General features: G+C 58.7%; 3 protein-coding genes across 14 annotated transcripts; 2 read left to right on the top strand and 1 right to left on the bottom strand.

The window, feature by feature from the left end:
- Positions 1-147: 147 nt before the first annotated feature.
- Positions 148-2,610, bottom strand: TMEM205 (transmembrane protein 205). 5 transcript variants are annotated; one of them, XM_082651386.1, is made up of 4 exons: positions 2,544-2,610; positions 1,806-1,914; positions 1,537-1,700; positions 148-516 (listed from the first exon to the last, which is right to left on the bottom strand). In XM_082651386.1, exons 2-4 carry the CDS (start codon positions 1,903-1,905, stop codon positions 211-213), a joined length of 570 nt encoding a protein of 189 aa, XP_082507512.1. In that variant the 5' UTR covers positions 1,906-1,914; positions 2,544-2,610; the 3' UTR covers positions 148-210. The 5 variants fall into 5 exon arrangements, with proteins under 5 accessions (XP_082507512.1, XP_082507514.1, XP_082507513.1 ...); XM_082651388.1 differs by having other exon boundaries at positions 2,484-2,562; XM_082651387.1 differs by lacking the exon at positions 2,544-2,610 and adding an exon at positions 2,397-2,536.
- A 264-nt stretch (positions 2,611-2,874) lies between these two features.
- Positions 2,875-8,523, top strand: CCDC159 (coiled-coil domain containing 159). Of its 5 annotated transcripts, XM_082652362.1 has the most exons (8): positions 2,875-2,952; positions 6,035-6,118; positions 6,215-6,293; positions 6,486-6,681; positions 7,281-7,348; positions 7,429-7,505; positions 7,836-7,957; positions 8,186-8,523. In XM_082652362.1, the coding sequence occupies exons 1-8, from the start codon at positions 2,932-2,934 to the stop codon at positions 8,280-8,282; spliced, it is 744 nt and encodes a 247-aa protein (XP_082508488.1). In that variant the 5' UTR covers positions 2,875-2,931; the 3' UTR covers positions 8,283-8,523. The 5 variants fall into 5 exon arrangements, with proteins under 5 accessions (XP_082508488.1, XP_082508487.1, XP_082508489.1 ...); XM_082652364.1 differs by lacking the exons at positions 2,875-2,952; positions 7,281-7,348; positions 7,836-7,957 and adding exons at positions 3,025-3,118; positions 5,672-5,705 and having other exon boundaries at positions 6,001-6,118; positions 7,429-7,490; positions 8,026-8,523; XM_082652361.1 differs by lacking the exons at positions 7,281-7,348; positions 7,836-7,957 and having other exon boundaries at positions 7,429-7,490; positions 8,026-8,523.
- A 3,749-nt stretch (positions 8,524-12,272) lies between these two features.
- PLPPR2 (phospholipid phosphatase related 2) lies at positions 12,273-16,988 on the top strand (the record flags this gene model as incomplete). Of its 4 annotated transcripts, none has more annotated exons than XM_082652537.1 (8): positions 12,273-12,338; positions 12,942-13,055; positions 13,182-13,317; positions 14,140-14,411; positions 15,314-15,490; positions 16,027-16,149; positions 16,467-16,518; positions 16,645-16,988. In XM_082652537.1, 8 exons carry the CDS (start codon positions 12,273-12,275, stop codon positions 16,986-16,988), a joined length of 1,284 nt encoding a protein of 427 aa, XP_082508663.1. The 4 variants fall into 4 exon arrangements, with proteins under 4 accessions (XP_082508663.1, XP_082508662.1, XP_082508665.1 ...); XM_082652536.1 differs by having other exon boundaries at positions 12,867-13,055; XM_082652539.1 differs by having other exon boundaries at positions 16,027-16,133; positions 16,645-16,677.
- Between the last annotated feature and the right edge of the window lie 170 nt (positions 16,989-17,158).

Here is a 17,158-nt window from a genome sequence, read left to right as displayed (position 1 = left end):
AAATGGGCACCATTATAGGAAGAGCTTAAGGGCTGCAACAGCTAACTCTCCAAATCATCATGCCACATGAATGGGGAAACGGAATCCCTCAGCTCTACCCTTGCCTGCCCCTCCCCCTGCTTCCCAGTTGGAGAAAAGTGACAGCAGTCATTTCCAAAGAAGTGTTTATTGACATTTGGGGCCCCAGCAGAGACAGAGAGTCAGTGGGGGCTAGAGGCTCCTGAGGCCCAGGGCGAGGCCTACAAGATGAAGCCCATTGCTCAGGAGGCAGCCCAGATTGCAAATGGAGGATAGGCCATGGTAGCGGAAGAAGATCTGGCGGAGGGCACTGTACTTGGGGTCCTGCTCCCGCAGCTGACGATAGGGGTCTGAGCCCTGGTGGCTGCCCAGCACCTCCCCGCCCAGGCCCCGCTCCTTCTCCATGGTCTGCAGGGCCCACATGGCGGCCGTGGTGCGGGGTTCCAGCCAGCGGGCGTTGATGGTGGCCAGCATGAGGCTCAGAAGCAGCAAGCAGAGCTGGTAGGGCGGCAGGAGGACAAGGTGAGCCACGCCTGGGAGACAGCAGGGGCCCTAGGGAGGGTCCTTCTGCATCCTCAAAGCCCAGAGGGGAATGGGGGACAGGATTGGGTCAAAGCCAGGCCTCCCCACTCCAACCTCAAACCCAAACAGAGCTCCAGCTCTCATACCCTGAAACCTGCAGCTCCTAAGGAAAGGCTCCACCACTATCTCCTCTCTCTACCACTGTCTCCTCTCTCTCCCCCAAACCTCCTAAGCCTCCTCTCCTCTGATACCCTGACTGGAACTTTCCAGAACACAGCCTGTCTCCTACCTTCCTCTGTTCCCCCAAACTGAGGGTATCTCAGGGCAGAGCCTCTCTTCCCTGAATTGGGACAGAGCACCATAACTGTCCCCTCATTTCCCCAAAATAGAGAGCCTAAGAGAGGGCCCATCTCCTTTGTGGCCCCAGCCTAGACCCTATAAGCTGACATTGGGTCCAGAGGGAGTGAATTAAAAGTCCTCGAAGTTCCAATTACCCATAATCCCTCCTGTGTCTGTGGGATTATTGAAACCCCTGTCAGGCCTCACCTGCCCACATCTGAGGGACATAATGGGGGCAGGGGGAGGGCAGGATAGAGAAATATGAGATGCACAGATGGTTCCTTGCCTTGTGGCTGGGAAAAATGTGTGGATGAGGGTGGGGGACTGTAAATTCCCAGTCAGGCTGGTTTTTAAACACTGAGCTGGGGTCAGTGCCCCAGCCCAGCTGAGTCACCACAGCTTGGCTGCAGGCCCAGCCAAGGGGAGGAGAGGGAGCAACAGCCAGCAGAGAGACACTGCGGAATAGTCAGGGCTGCTGGGGATGGTTGTGCAGGCTGTGCACTGCTCAAGGGTATCCAGAACCCAACTTTGTATACACCAGGAAGAAGGGGCAGTTTGGGGGGTTTCATTTTAATTCTCACAAAGGTGTAGCCATAGGTGCTCAGTGTGGTCCTGGGAATGAATCTCCAGAGGATAGTGGAGCTCAAGCTGTCATACCTGGCTGGCCTCCCAGAATGTGAGCTGAGCCCCCGCACGCTGTGAGGCCAAGATGCAGAGGTTGACGAAGGCACAGCCCATGGAGATGTGAAAGTAGAAAGGGAAGAGTTTGCTCTGCACCAGGCCGAAGGTATGTCGGGGAAGGCCTCGGAAAAGCAGGAAGCCTGTGGGGTGCAGGGGACCACATGTCTGTTAGGACACTTCCAAGTCCCCCTCTCATCCCTGTCCCCACCTTAGGCACTCATGATATCCAGGCCGAGGGTCCCTACCTGAGACGAAGGTCACCCACATTTGCATGCCCCAGGCCCCTGACAAGACCAGTAGATGAACCACCTTAGTCAGGCTTTCCGGGTTCCCACCTTCCTCCATCTTGCGGGCCTGGGAAGGAGGGACCAGGTGGTCAGAGTTTTACCTTTGCCCTGTGGCCTTCAGACCCTGTGAGCCTGCACAAGGCCAGGGTCATGGTCTATCCAGCAGAGATCCAGGGATAGTAGCCCAGGAATGGCGGTGCGGAAGAGCCATAGCACTTCTGTGATGTCCCCCGACTCCATCTCTCCAAATGTCAGCCCTCAAGATCTTAGGCTCTCTGGACCCCAACATCCATGCCACCTCTGAGACCCCCAAATTTCAGCCCCAGCAGGTCAAGCTCGAAGCCCTAGATCCTCAGAGATCACCCCAGTGACTCCCAAATATCACCCCAGGGACCGAGTTCTGATATCAAAGACTACTCCTTTCATGACAGGATCCCAGATATCACTATGAAGATTCCCAAAGCACCTCCTGGAGACGCCATCTAATCCTGAGAAACCCTAAATCTCATCCCGAGGACACCGACCCCACCACTGGACCCGGACATCGACCTGCAGCACTCAAGAGTCCGGGGCCGGATCTAAGGGGGTCAGGCGGGCCCGAGGACACCGACCCCACCACTGGACCCGGACATCGACCTGCAGCACTCAAGAGTCCAGGGCCGGATATAAGGGGGTCAGGCGGGCAGGGCTTGGTACCTCACTCTCGCGCTCCGCGGTGCCCGCGGACCTCCTCGGCCACCTCCCCTCGTGGGACCAAGAATTCGTCCCGCCTCCCAGCTAAGCCAGAAGCCAATCGGATCGGGGATCTGTGCCTCCTGTACCGCCCTCTTAGATATTGACTAATCGATGAACGGAATCCCGTCCACGCCTCAGGATTTCACCCAATTACACCGCGGCTCCTAAGATCTGCGGAAGCGGAAAGGCGCCAATGAGGTCTTCGGCTGCAACGGCGGGGGCGAGGCTAAAATGCCAGCCACACCCCTCTCTGTGACTATACCTTTGGGCTCTGCGCGTTTTAATAGGATGGTGTCTCCACGGGATCAAATTTCAGCGTCACAGCTGGGGACTGGCTTCGCGGTCCCTGATGGGAGAGCAGGAGCAGGTGGTATGTGGTAGGTGGGGGTGGAAGGGGATCGGGAGCTTGGCGAGCGCAGGATTTAAGGCCCCGGCGGGCGGGGCGCAGGATTCAAGGCCCCGGCGGGCGGGGCCCAGGCAAATGACCCCGCCCCGTTCCTTCAAGAATTCTATCGGCAAGGACTGAGGGAAAACAGGTGATGTGGGAGGGGGAGGGGGAGGGGGAGGGGGAGGGGGGGCTCGACTGGGGGCCTTCCTGCAATTGACACTCAGAAATGCATCTTGCCTTTCCCCTCCAAGTCTCCCAGGGCTCCTATGATTCCCAAGTACCAAGTCCTCAGTGTGATGTTCAAGGACAGACACTGAGCTTCCCACTACTGCATATCAGGCACTGGCATGGATTAATTTACTTAATCACAACAACCCAGTAAGGTGGATAGTATGACATCCCATTTTTATAGTTGGGGACAATGAGGCATGGAGAGGTTTAGTAACTCCTCCAACATCGCACAGCTGGGAAGGGGCAAAGCTAGGATTTGAACCTGGGCCATCTAGCTGGAGGGTCTCCTTGCTTAATCATCATGCTGTACTGCCTCTGGAAGTGAGGACCTCCCTGAGGCGGTGACTTTTGAAGTGGTAGCTTAGAACAGTTCAGGCAGAATAATAACTCCTACATCACAGGGTGGGTGTGAACACCCAGTGAGGGCTTAGGGTGGTGCTCAGCACTCAGCAAGATGCTCAGAAAATATGAGCTTAAAAAGGGATTAAGGAAGATTTTACAGAGGCAATGCTGAGTAGGGTTTTGAAGGGTATGTAGGAGTCTTCCAGGAGGACTGGGTTAGGGGAAAGATACCAGAAGGCCCAGCAAGGACAAAAGAAGAGAAAGGCATATACTGTGGCCTTTCTGGCTGACTGTGATCCATGGCAAGTTGCCCTTCACCTGGAAGTTTTTCCAGACAGACCTCCCCCAGGTTTCTCCAGCTGTGCCAGCCCTGACTACACTGGAAGGGCAGGGGGTGTGGATGTGAGACCCAGAACTGAGTTCTTTCCTGTTTCCAGCCTTACCTAGTACAGGCCTGGGACCCCATTCAGCTACCATTTATTAAATAGATATGCTCTGCCTCTCCTGCTCACATTCTATGTCTCCCATTTACTTGGGGAGCCAGTTCCCCGGCTTGGCTTGCCCTGCCTTGCTTGAACGGCCCTGCTAACCTCCTGCTGCTTCCTTTTGGACCCTGCCTCCAGCCACCCTGCCTTGACCCGCAAAGAGCACCTGGTTGCAGACTTCCAAGTTTTTGCACACACTGTTTCCTGCCAGGGATGTCCTTCCTTTAGGGCCCAATGTTAAGATCTTTTTTTCTTTTAGGCTCGTCTCAGACCTCACTGACTCCTGTGGGATCTTCTAGGTCCTTCTCACTGCCCATCCTAACCCCTGGGGCTGGGATCATCTTTCACCCAGCTTTGGCTCCTATCATAAATAAGAGGCCTATGTTCAGGGCTGAGGCCTCTCTGGGGTGTCAGAGAGGGCATGAGAGTGTCAGGACCTGGGAGCTGGTCTCAGTGCAGCCCTCTGTCCCCCCTACTCTAAGCAACCCTCTTCTGGCCCGCCTACCCCTGGACCCTGACTACTCCGTGCCTTGCTATCGCTCACCTCCGGTCACCCTCCAACGTGTGTTTGCCTGCTAATGAGAAGTGTGACAAGTGCTGCCGTTCGCTGAGCGGCTGCCCTGGGGCTGGAGACCAGGAGGGGCTGGAGTGCTCTGGGCTGGCTCTCAGGAAACCTTCACCACACACCCCACTCCCAGGCCCTTCCTCAGAAAAGACCTTGGAATATACATTTCACTGGTCCAGGACCCCAGAGCCAGAGACCTTGCAGCTGGCTGCACCCGAAAACACAGTGACAATTGGAACCTGGAGGCCAGGGAGAGACTCGGGGCTTCAGTCGCATGGGTCCCTCCCCAACTCAGACTCACAGAAGCACTGTAATGACCAGGACCCTCCAAAGAGGCATCACAGCAACACTAAGGTCATCCCCACCCGGGAAACCCCTTCCTGCCGCACGCACCGCTATCTACCGCTGCAGGGCTTAGGGAGGGAGCTGTGGGGGCAGAGTCCTCCTCGAGACCCCTCACACCCTCTGTCTTCAGCACCCCGAACAGCGCCCAGTGCGCAGCAGGCCTGCACTAAAAATGTCTTGAATGAATGGAACGGATGTGCGATTGTGTGTCTTAATGAGGTCCTGTTTGTGATTGTCTCTGGATGTGACTGCCTGTGTGTCTGTGGTTGTGTGTCTGAGATGGGCATGAGTGCATGCCCTGGGTCTTATGACTTAGTGTGCACGGCTACGTCTGAGGCTGCGTGTCTGTGATCGTGTTTTGATGACCATGTGTGGTTGTGCGTCAGTGGCTACTGGTGCTCCTTGCAGACATTGTTGATGCCCCTAAGGAGGAGGGCCATTCCCTGAGCGCAACCAGAGATGTGGCTCTGAAGGCGCATGCTCTCAGGGGCAGCCCATGGGCCTGCCACACAAATGCACTTCTGAGTGTTTTCAGGCTGGGGCAGAGGTGGGGGTGGGGGTGGCGGTGGGGTGCATGCGTATGCCTGGAGGCAGCTTTGCCTGCACTTGGGGGTCTAGGACACCCAGAACTCAGCAGACCCAAATCATGTCTGGCCCCCACACACTGGGTTGGGGTGAGCAAGGAGGCAGACCAGGGATAGATTATTACTGCTCTCATGCCCACCTTTCATAGAACCCCTGGGAGACCAGCTCTTCCAAAACCAAAGGTGAGAACCTTCCCGCTCAACAAGACTGTGGGTGGGAGACCTGCCAGTTCCTACCTCCACCCTCTGCCCCAGCCTCAGTGGACCCCCACCGTTGCTGCCCACTCATCCCTGCCCCATTGTCAGCTGACCCTTACCCCTGACCTCGCCCACCATCCCTGTCCCTGACCTTGACCCCTACTCCTGCCTCTACCTCTGCCTCAGCCTACCCCAGCTTCTTGCCCTGTCCCCCCTCAACCAGACCCTGAGCCTCTACTGACCTCTGCCCTGACCTTGCCCCTGCCCCCACCCCTCCCAGCCTCGGCTGACCCTCACCTCTACTCACAATTAAGTCCACTGTGATGATTCCCGAATCCCAGAAGCTTCTGAGATGTGAACTGGAGTCACTCAGGTGTCAGCTACAGGCCCAGACCAAGGTGAGCCACCTTAGCCCCGCCCCCAGCAGTTGTTTCCCCCACCCCCCCCCCCACTCCACCTCTGCTCTCACCCCCAGGCCTGGCCTCTTCCTCCAGGCTTTCGAGTTCCTAAACCACTCAGTGACCGTGTTGAAGGACAGATGCCTGCAGCAAATCAAGAGCCAACAGCTTGAAGGTGAGAACTGGCCAAAGGTCAAGGTAAGGCTGGAGGCTGCTCCTCTCAGGGTCAGCTGAGTCAGGCCAGGGTGAGAGAAGTTGGCTGAGTCTGGGTTCAGGACCAGAGTCTGGTCAGGGTGGGGGCAAGCTGGGTTCAAACCTGGGCGCAGGGTGTGGGTGGGGCTCAGCCAAGGTCCCACCATCTCTGTAGAGGTGCTGGGCCCCACGAGCCACCAGGCAGACAAGGAGAGACACAAGTGGGACGTGGAGGAGGGACGGCAGGAGCTATATGAGGCCCTGGCTAAAGGCCTGCAGGGGCTGCAGAAGACCCTGTATGACAACGAGGAGGTGCAGAGGGCCCGTACCACCCGCTGTCTACAGCTGTTGGCGCAGGAGATCCGGGACAGGTGGGTATTGCCAGGAGGGAGGGGAGGGAGGGAAGGGAGGCCAGGGAGAGGGAACCACAGGTGGGATGGGGGAAATGGGAGGGGCCTGAGTAAGGGAGTCTGGGGGGCCTTGGAAATCTTGGGGGACAAGAGGAGGGGATGGGGGAGGCAGGAGGCAGTGGGGGGGTGGGAGACTGGGAGGCCAGAAATAGGGGAGACAGGAGGTGGGATGGAAAGGGAGGCTGGAGGATCAGAAAGCTGGTGGGGGTGGCATGGGAAGCTGGAGGGTAGAGGAGGTTGAGGGGGGCAGAGGCTGGGGGTATTGGAGGTCTGGGGGGGCAGAAGGTGGGGAGCTGGAAGCCAGGCAATGGGGGGCTGAGGGAATGGGAGGCTGGAAGTCAGAAGGAGAGGACACGGGGCTAGGGAGGGGTAGGAGGTGGGGGAATAGTAGTAGGAGTGGACAGGTGGGTAGGCAGGTATGGGGAGGGGACAGAGCCTGGGAGATGGTAGTTGAACAGATAGAAACATGGGAGGTGGAGGAGGCTTTGGGGAGGCAGGTGGGCAAATGGGAAGCCAGGATGTCAGGAAATGGGAGGCCAGAAGCTGCACTGTCCCCTCAGCAAGAAGTTCTTGTGGGAGGAGCTGGAGCTGGTGCAGGAGGAGGTGACCTTCATTTATCAAAAGCTACATGAGTGCCCAAAGCCCATGACCAGGAGGGCGGGGGGTCCTTCTGCAGCTCTGGCCCACCTGAGTCCCCTCCCCCTGCAGAGGCGCAGGAAGAGGAGATTACGGAGAACCTGGTGAACATCCAGAAGATGCAAAAGACACAGGTGAAGCGCCGCAAGGTGAGCAGAGAGCACGGGGACCTTGCGTGAGTTGGGGTTATGGGGATCTCTGCCGGCCTCCACCATCAGACTGGAGCAAGAAGGCCTGGGTTCAAATCTCAGCTCTGCTACTTACTGCTGTGTAACTGTGGGCAAGTCACTTCCCCTCTCTGGGCCTCCGTTTCCTCATCTGAGTAATGGGTGTAACAATACAGCCCTACCTGACCAAGTAGCTGCATTAACTGAGTGATAAGCACTTTGAAGGCAGCCTGGAATGTGATAAATGCTATATTATACGTTTCACCATCATCATCATTATTATTATTATCCCCCCATCTCCCCCGGCCTCAGGTCCTGACCAAAATGAAGCAGCATGGGTATGAGACATCCAACTGGCCAGAGACTGAGGAGTTGCCACCAGGAGGCAGTGACTCCTGGAGGGATGACCTCCAGAAGGAGCTGGGTGACATATGGTGATGCCCAGCTCCCACTCTAACCTCTGACCCCTGACCCTCATCTGCCCTGTGCTCCTCCCAATCAGATCAAGCAGCGGCCACCAGAACCTGGAACGCACCTGAGTCCACATCTCCCTCTCCTCCCAGGACTCATCTCCGCCCCTGCCCCCACCATGGCCTCCCTGCCCCAGCTTTGAGCAGTCCAGAGTCGCCCCCCGGGGCCCCCAGATCCCCATCTCCCCACAGGCCCGCTGTGCACCTGCTGCAGAACTCCTTTGGTGGCCTCGCCATATACTCAGGGGGCCGCCCCAGGGCTGCGAGCCTCAGGGGTGAGTGGGGTTGAGCAGCACTCCAGGGGTGGGGGAGGTTCATTCTCCAGCTTCACACATGGAGGTCATGTTCAGAGGCCATAGTTGGGGGTGGTTGGGTCTGTTGGGTCTTATTCTGGGGTCACATTAAATAATGTTCTGGGGTGACATTAAAGAGTCCCTGGAGGTTTCATCCAGGGGTCACTCAGGGTCACTGTGATCTTTTTTAAGGGTCAGTGGGGTAAAATTCAGGTGTCATCGAGGTCATACTTTGGTGTCATGTTGGGTCACATTCAAGGGACATAATCAAGGATCACATAATATCAAGGGCACTGGGCCCATATTCAAAGGCCACTCGAGGGTCACATTCAGGGTTTGTGCCAGAATTGCACCTGTCCCTCCTGCTGGCTACAAGGGGCACCGATGCCTGAGCCCGCCACGCCCCTCCTGGGACTCGGACTCGGACCCAGACCAGGACCCTTCCCAGCCACCACTCAGCAAGAGCTGCTCCTTCCCACCTGGTGTGGATCCTCCCCTGCCCCAACCTACCCTTCCCCTCCTGGCCTGCCCTGGAATCCCGAAGTACACGCCCTTCCAACTCCCAACCTGGGCATCTGCTCCCTGACCTCCAGCCCTGGGGTCCCCTGGACCAGGCCAGCCTCTGACCCACCCTCTTTCTCCACAGCCTGAGCAGCTGGGACTGCTCTCCCTGAAGACCCCTCCAGAGAGAAAATAAACTAGCTGAGACCCTCCTCCACCTGTGGACTGCTGCTCCTGGCTGCTTCCTGTGCCTCAGAGTGACCCCCACAGTTTACTACCCAGTCTTGGGGAGGGTGTGGAGACCCCAGGGACTGTTCGGGATATGTGGGCCTAGGGTCAGGGGACAGTGTGAGGCTGGATTTAGTATATGACAAGGTCAGGGGTAAGTCTGTCTAGATACGAGTGGCCAGATAGGCCCTTGGCGATCTGGCCTGATGTCCCTACTGCCCAAATGGGGAAATTGAGGCCCCTGACCCTCATCTGCCCTGCGTTCCTCCTAATAAGATCAAGCAGCGACCACCAGAACCTGGAACCCACCTGAGTCCCTCTCCTCCCAGGACTCATCTCCGCCCCTGCCCCCACCATGGCCTCCCTGCCCCAGCTCTGAGCAGTCCAGAGTCCCCCGGGACCCCAAGATCCCCATCTCCCCCCAGGTCGGCTGTGCACCTGCTGCAGAACTCCTTTGATGGCCTCGCCATATCCTCAGGGCGCCACCCTAGAGCCCTGAGCCTCAGGGGTGAGGGGGGTTGAGCAGCACTCCAGGGTGTGTGTGGGGAGATCATTCTCATCTCCGCCCAGGGTTTCGGCCCGGGGTCACGCTCTGACACCCCACCCTCCTCTTCCTCTCAGCACCCACCAGGGTCCTCCCTCCCAACCTCCAACCTTCATTCCCTCCCGAATCTATTCTAAAACGCCCTGACCCGAAGAGCAACAGAGGCCCCGCCCCGGATCACGCTAATGAGACTCCGCGAGGCCCCGCCTCACGGGTTATGCAAATAATGCTCCCGGAGGCCCCGCCCCTCTCCCCGCCGCGGAGTCTGCGCTGCGCGGCGCGGCGCGGCGCGGCCCGGCCGGCCGACGGCGTCTCCATCTCTGCGTTCGCTCTCTGGCCGGCCGTCTGTCTGTCAGTCCCGCCGCGCCGGGGCCGTCTAGGTGGATCCGGGGCTCAGGCGGCGGCAGTCTAGACCCGGTGAGGGGGAGGGCCTTGGGGAGCCCCCTGTACCCCTTCTCGCCTGCTTCCGACCCTCGGTCTGTCTGGCCAGGGTTCGGTTCCTGTGGGTCGGGTCCCCTGCGGGTCCAGCGCGGGGAGGGGGAGGGGAGGCTGCGAGCTGAGGCTTGGGGACCGGGCTGGGGGAGGGGAAGATGGGGAGGCGACCCTGGTGAGGCTGACGGTGATTGTGTGGTTGTCGTTATGTGTCAGTGTGTGGCTGTATGAGAGATCGTGTGGCTTCAGGGGTGTCTGTGTGGTGTCTCTGTGACTGTGTCTCCTGTGGCTGTCATTTGCGGCTGTCGCCGTGGGTATCACTCTGATGGTGAGTGTGTGGTGGCTGTGTTGTCGGGGTCGCCTTTGAGTGGCTGTGTGACTGCTGTCACAGTGATTGTGTGGCTGGCTCGGTGTCTGTATGGTTGTGTGCATGTGACTGTCATTGTGTGGCTGCTGTTGTGTGTTCCTTCTGATGGTGGTGGTGGGGGGCCGTTATTGTGTTCCAGTGTGTGGCTGTGATCATGTGCCTTTCCTGTGTGGCTCTGTGTGCGGGTCTGTGCCGTGGTCCATGTCTGTGCCCTCGTGTGGCCATGTGGCTGCGGTTGTGGATGGCACAGGGCGCTCCTAGGACTGTCAGTGTGGATGAGAGACTGTTAATGTGTGTCATCCTGTGCCTTGTAATTGGGGGCGTGACGCTGTGACCAGTTCTGTGACCCCCCCACACACACTGTGTGTGGTGACTCTCTTTTTTTGATGTGGCTCTTAAGTGTGTTGGCAGCCTCGAGTCTGTCCCTGACGGTGGTGGAGTGAGGGCTGGGTGTGAGGCTGTGAGGTGTGTGAAGGACCTCCTGTTGTGTCCCAGTGACCGTGTGTGTGGGGACATTTGTTTGATCTGTGTGGGTGTCTGTGCCAGGCCGTGTGCACACTGTGCTCTGTGTGTGTGTGCAGCTATGTGTGTAGTGGGTGTGGGGCACCTGTCTGAATGAGCGAGCCTGTCTTGTTCACCACAAGACTGGCACCCAGCACAGGGCCTGGAACCCAGCAGGCCCTTGATGCTTGTTGGTGGGATGAATGAGTGCTGTGCGATGGTGTGTGTGTGTGTGTGTGTGTGTGTGTGTGTGTGTGTGTGTGGTGTTTGGGATGGAAGCTCTGGCTGACTTGTGTACTCTGGGGGTGCCGGTGTGTGTTTGTGTCTCTAAGAAGGTGAGGGGGCCATGGCCAAGTGGGCATCTTGGGCATCTGGGCTCTCTGGTGACCCTCACCCCCACATGTCACATTGCAGGGCAAGCCATGTGGATGGGGCACTGGACCCAGAGTGCCTACCCTTACCTGCCTGGGCCTCAGTTTCCAAATCTGTGCAATGGGGGTGACCATCCCTGCCCTGCTGGCCACCAGGAGTGGCTGTGAGTCTGTGGGCGTGGCAGCGGCCTGCAGGAAGTCATAGGGCCCTTTCACAGGTGAGGTTAGGCTGGGAGAATGGGTCAAGCAGGTGTGACTGCGTTGGCCTCTCAGTGCTGGGGACTGAGGTTGGACTGTGGGGAGGGGAGAGCACATTGAGGGGGAGATAGCCCTCTCTTGATACAGGAAGGCAGACGGGCTGGGAGGAGGGGGAAGGAGGGAGAGAGGGAGAGGCAGCTGGGAGAGAAGGAGGGCCTGGCCATCAGCCCGAACCAGTCAGGCACAGCCCATGGGGACAGGAGAGGGAGGCCCCTGAGGGCCATGCGGGAAGTGGTATAGGGGGAGGGGCTTGGTGGGGGTGGGTGACAGGGAACATGGGGTCTCCTGTAAAGCATGTGGGGAAAGAGTATGGGGTCTCCTAAAAACTAGTGGGGGTGAGGACCCTTCTTTGTGAGGGAGGGGTCCACATTAGCTGGAGAAGTCTCTGCTAAAGGCCAAGGGCATGGGTCCCACATGCTAAGGAGGCCAGGCCCTCCTAAAAGGTATGGGGTCAGAATCTCCTGTGTAGGCTGTTGGGGGAGAAGACCACTATACAATCTGTGGGGACCCCAGCAGAGGCTGAGCTGAGCAGGTTGTGTCAGGGGAGGCTGGTGCCTCCAGTGGGCAGGGGCAGGGGCAGGGGCAGGGCAAGACCTGCATATGCAGAGGCGTGGCCAGAAGGCTCAGGGGGCGGAGCCAGGGCTCCTTGGCTGTAGTCCGAGGGGCCAGGGATGGGGGCCAGGTTGTGGCCAGAAGACTCCACAAGCAGGTGACCTGAACCTCCCCTTAGGCCCCACCCTGGCAGTGCCACTCCCTCCCCTTCTCCACAGGCCCGGCCTTCACCATGGCGGGAGGGAGACCTCAGCTGAAGAGGAGTTTCTCCATCATTCCCTGCTTTGTCTTTGTGGAGGTGAGGCGCACAGTACCTCCCCTGCCCAGACCCTCAAGGGGGAGGAGGCACTTTCGGAAGTGGCAATCCGGGATTCAACCCAGCTCTGCCCATCATTACTGTGGGACTCTGGGCACCTCACTTACCCTCCCAAGCCTGTTTCCTCATCTGTCAAATGGGCATAATTACAGTCCCTCTCTCCTAGGACTGTTATGAAAGTAAAATGGATTAATTCATGGAAGAGGTTTAGTATGATGCCCTGCCCACAATAAGAGTTACACCTGTGGTAACTCTAGTATTTCTATCAGTAGTATTTTTTCTTTCTCTGTTGGTTTGTTCCTCCACTACCCACTATCTCTCTCTCTCTGAGCTCTGGCCCTGTCCTCTCTCCCTCTTCCCAGTCCCATCTCCTCTCTCCTCTTCATCTCTCTCTCTATCTCTCCCCCTTGTCTCTGTCTCCATCTCTGTGTCTCCATCTCCGTGGCCCAGCTCAGGCCTGACCCTCTCTGTTCTTACTCTGTCTCTCTCCCCACCCTGGCTGGGCGGCAGTCGGTGCTGCTGGGCATCGTGGTCCTGCTTGCTTACCGCCTGGAGTTCACGGACACCTTCCCCGTGCACACCCAGGGCTTCTTCTGCTATGACAGTACCTATGCCAAGCCCTACCCAGGGCCTGAGGCTGCCAGCAGAGCACCCCCGGCCCTCATCTACGCCCTGGTCACCGCTGGGCCCACCCTCACGGTGAGACTGGGGGTAACCTGGCTCAGACTGTGGGAAGGGCCTTCCAGGAGGCAGGAGGGCCAGGTGGAGATGGGTGGAGGGCTGGGCTTGAAGGCCAGGAAGACCATGCCTTGGTCTTGCCCACAGATCCTGCTTGGGGAGCTGGCACGTGCCTTTTTCCCTGCACCACCGTCAGCCATCCCAGTCATTGGGGAGAGAACCATCGTGTCCGGGGCCTGCTGCCGCTTCAGCCCCCCGCTGCGGAGGCTGGTCCGCTTCCTGGGTGAGTGACTCGGTCAGGGGTCAGCCATGCAAAAGGGCTATGGGCCAGGCTCAGGTATAATAAGAATTCGAGGGGGGGAAGGCCTAGAATTGCTATGATGGTGACTTCATGGGGAAAGAGGGATGTGGGCTGAGGTCAGTCATGGTGGAGATTCTAGAGACATGGGTGGGGCCTAAGCCAACCTTGATGACAACTATAAGAGGAGGGCCCCAAATTGCCACAAGGAGAGTCTCAGGCAGAAAAAGCACAGGACAGACACCAGGGGGCCCTGGGGGCAGGGAGATGAGAACGCTGGCTGCACTTTGAATATGGTCCCAGCCATAGTTGGTAGCCTTGGGGTAGGGCAGAGCTCATCCAAAATGGTGGTCCCTGTGGCAGAGGGCTGGAGATCCAGCCCTGGCTGAGTGGTGCTCCAGGAGAAAAGTGCTCAGCTCAGCAATAGCGAGTCCAGGGGCAGGTATAGGAGCCCCAGAAATGCCATCACGGTGGTCCTAGGAGGTCCCTGGCATGGGCCCAATCCTGATGTAGTGCTGTTGAGGGGTCCTAGTCCAGCTATAATGGATTCCAGAGGAGGGCCCACTCCTGGCATATTGGTAATCCCGGAGGGACAGAGGCCAGAGGCCCAGAATGCCATCATGGTGGTCCCAAGGGAAGAGGAACATGGCCCAGCTATTATGGGGTGTGGTGTTAGGGGGAGTCCCAGCTGTGCTTTAATGTCAGTCACAGGAACAAGGAGACAGGGGCCTATGTGAGCCATAAGGGGGCTCACAGGAGGACGGCTGCTGGGCCCTGGCATGAACCCCCTTTCCTATCCCATCCCAGGGGTCTACTCTTTCGGCCTCTTCACCACGACCATCTTCGCCAACGCAGGGCAGGTGGTGACCGGCAACCCGACGCCGCACTTCCTGTCCGTGTGCCGCCCCAACTATACGGCCCTGGGCTGCCCGCCACCCTCACCGGACCGGCCAGGGCCCAACCGTTTCGTCACTGACCAGGGTGCCTGTGCTGGCAGCCCCAGCCTTGTGGCCGCTGCGCGCCGCGCTTTCCCCTGCAAGGACGCTGCCCTTTGCGCCTACGCCGTCGCCTACACAGCGGTGAGCCCCGAAACGGGGGCACGGCAGTAAGGGGGCGGCCAGCGGGCAGGAGACCGTCTGGGCTGGAGCCTCCAATCCCTCCCCGAGTGAGGCCACGCATCACTGTGACACCATCCCTAGGGCGGAGGCTCCCACTCCTCCCCTTGGACCCTGGCCACGCCCCCTTGGACCCTGGCCACGCCTCCTGACCCACTAAGGCCACACCCAAAGGAGGCTATTGGCTCAGCACCCTGAAGCCTGGCCAAGTCTCCGCCGTGCTACAGGTCCTGGAGGTGACTCGGTAATGGGCTTTCAACTCCATCCCCTGGAGCCCTTGCCCTCCAGTTTGTCCTCGCCCTTTATTGGCCTGGCCACGCTCCTGACTCGACTTCACTGGAACTTCCTGACTCTGTCCCCTGTCTTTCCCTGGTCGCACCCTCTGTTGCTTTGACTCCTTTTTCTGGCATTGGGGACTGTGCTTCTAACCCTGTCAGTGGTCCCCAGGGGTTTGGGGACTCCACCTCCTGGAGCTCCTGGACCTGTCACTTGAGCCCTGACTCCACCCTCTGACTTTGTGGCCACACCCTAAGCCAGCAAGCAGTCATGGTGGAGGTTCCTTCCCCATCCCACCTGGACCTTGGGCCCAGGTCCCCCAGAGACCTGGGCCCCAGACCCTATCCACTGCTCTTTGGTGCTCAGGCCACACACACCCCCATCCCTGCAAAGGCCCACTGGGGGTCCATGACTCCATCCCCTGAACTCCTGTCCCCCGGGCTCTGTTCCCTGGAGCCCCTGGCTGGTGCCTCCAGTCCCATTGCGGCTTCTCAGGATTCTGGCCACACCCCCTATCCCTGAATGTAGTGTCCGCTTGGGTTTGGGAACTGCTGCTGCCATGTGTCCTCTGACCCATCCGGCTCCTGCAGATGTACGTGACGCTCGTGTTCCGCGTGAAGGGCTCCCGCCTGGTCAAACCCTCACTCTGCCTGGCCCTGCTGTGCCCCGCCTTCCTGGTGGGCGTGGTCCGCGTGGCTGAGTACCGCAACCACTGGTCTGACGTGCTGGCCGGCTTCCTGACAGGGGCGGCGATCGCCACCTTTCTGGTGAGCCCCCTTGCCATCCATCCCTGACTCAAGAGGCAGGACTGCATGATGGTGAAGGGTGTGGACTCTACCTTGGGCAAGTCCCTTAACCTTACCTAGCTTGGACATTCTCATCTGTGAACTGGGATAACGGGACTGGGACCAAGGTAAGGCAAGTGAGGCCCTCGCTTTGAGCACAAAATTTAAGGAGGAGCCAAAACACTCAGTAAACAAGATAAATAATATTGTAGTGAAACATTTTTAAAAATCAAAATTAATGCAAAAACCCATAATGTCCAAAATACCAAAGGTTTAAATAAGGACAGGATCAGATCCTCTTACACAACTCGGCCTTACCTGCCTCCCCGTGTGGAATAAGTCATAATAGTACCTATCTCTTAGTAAAGTGGAAAGAGCAGTGTTTGGCACATAGTAAGCACCATAAAAGTGTTAGCTGTTTTTGAAATCCTGGGCCTCAGTATCCTTATCTGAAAAATGGGGATGGTAATTTACTTTATTGGCCTCAGGCCTCAGCGTGCCCCCTCCCTCTGTCACAGGTCACCTGTGTCGTGCACAACTTCCAGAGCCGGCCACCCTCTGGCCGAAGGCTCTCCCCTTGGGAGGACCTGGGCCAAACCCCCACCATGGACAGCCGCCTCGAAAAGTTAAGTGTGGCCCAGGTAAGGGGGGCCGGGGGCTGCTCCCGGCTGGAGAGGGTGGTGGGTGGAGGAGGACAAAGGAGGCAGGAAGTCAGGCAGGCAGTGGGGGTCTCAGGGCCATGGAGAGGTAGAGGGATCACTCACCTCTGTGGACCTAGGTCCTGGGGGGACCGTCCCACAGGATGCAAGGGCGGGCCACCCCCTCCCTCCCAAGGGAACATGGTTAATCCTGAAAACTTGTCTTTTCCATTGGGCTCTCTGCCCAATGAGCCCCTTGTGGCTCTGGCCAGTGGGGCCCAGGGGGCCGCTAGCCCCTTCCCTCTGCCTCTTTGTCTCAGGAACCCGAGGCCTGCAGGCCGCATTCGACACCGGCACGGCTCACCCCATCCAGTGAGTGTCGAGGGAGTGGGAGGATAAACGGGGGGACTTCCAGATGGCGATCACTGCCACAGAGGTCTCACCTGTGCTCTCATGACCCCTCCCAAGCTTTCTAACCTCCTGACTTCTGATCCCTAGAGCCGCAGAACTGCGCCCACCGTGGCCACCTGATCCCCAGCTGCGTGTCCTCCAGGGCTCCAGCCATGTGTTCATCACCCCGTGTGCCCCGCCCTCGATTGAGGTCTGAGCCAACACCCTTGCCTCTGCCCCTGCCCCTACCCGCACCAACCCCCAGCCAGGGCCCCTCGCCCTCCTCCCCTGGGCCTGGGGGGCCGGGCGGGGGTGGTGGCCGTGGCCGGAAGCTGCTGCTGCCCACACCCCTGCTGCGGGACCTGTACACCCTTAGTGGACTCTATCCCTCCCCCTTCCACCGGGACAACTTCAGCCCTTACCTGTTTGCCAGCCGTGACCACCTGCTGTGAGGCCCAACACCCACCCAGAATCTGCCCAGTCCCCATTTCTTCCCTGCCACGCGTGTGTGTGCGTGTGCTGTGTGAGTGCCAAAGCCCTTGTCCCCAAACCAGCCAGGCCCAGACATCAGAGCATGGCTGGAAGGACATCTAGGGGACCCCCTGCCTCTCTTGCCCTCTGG

This window comes from Grampus griseus, assembly GCF_964374135.1.
Source record: "Grampus griseus genome assembly, chromosome: 3".
Classification (NCBI taxonomy): domain Eukaryota; kingdom Metazoa; phylum Chordata; class Mammalia; order Artiodactyla; family Delphinidae; genus Grampus; species Grampus griseus.
This window is presented reverse-complemented; position numbering and strand designations above follow the sequence as displayed.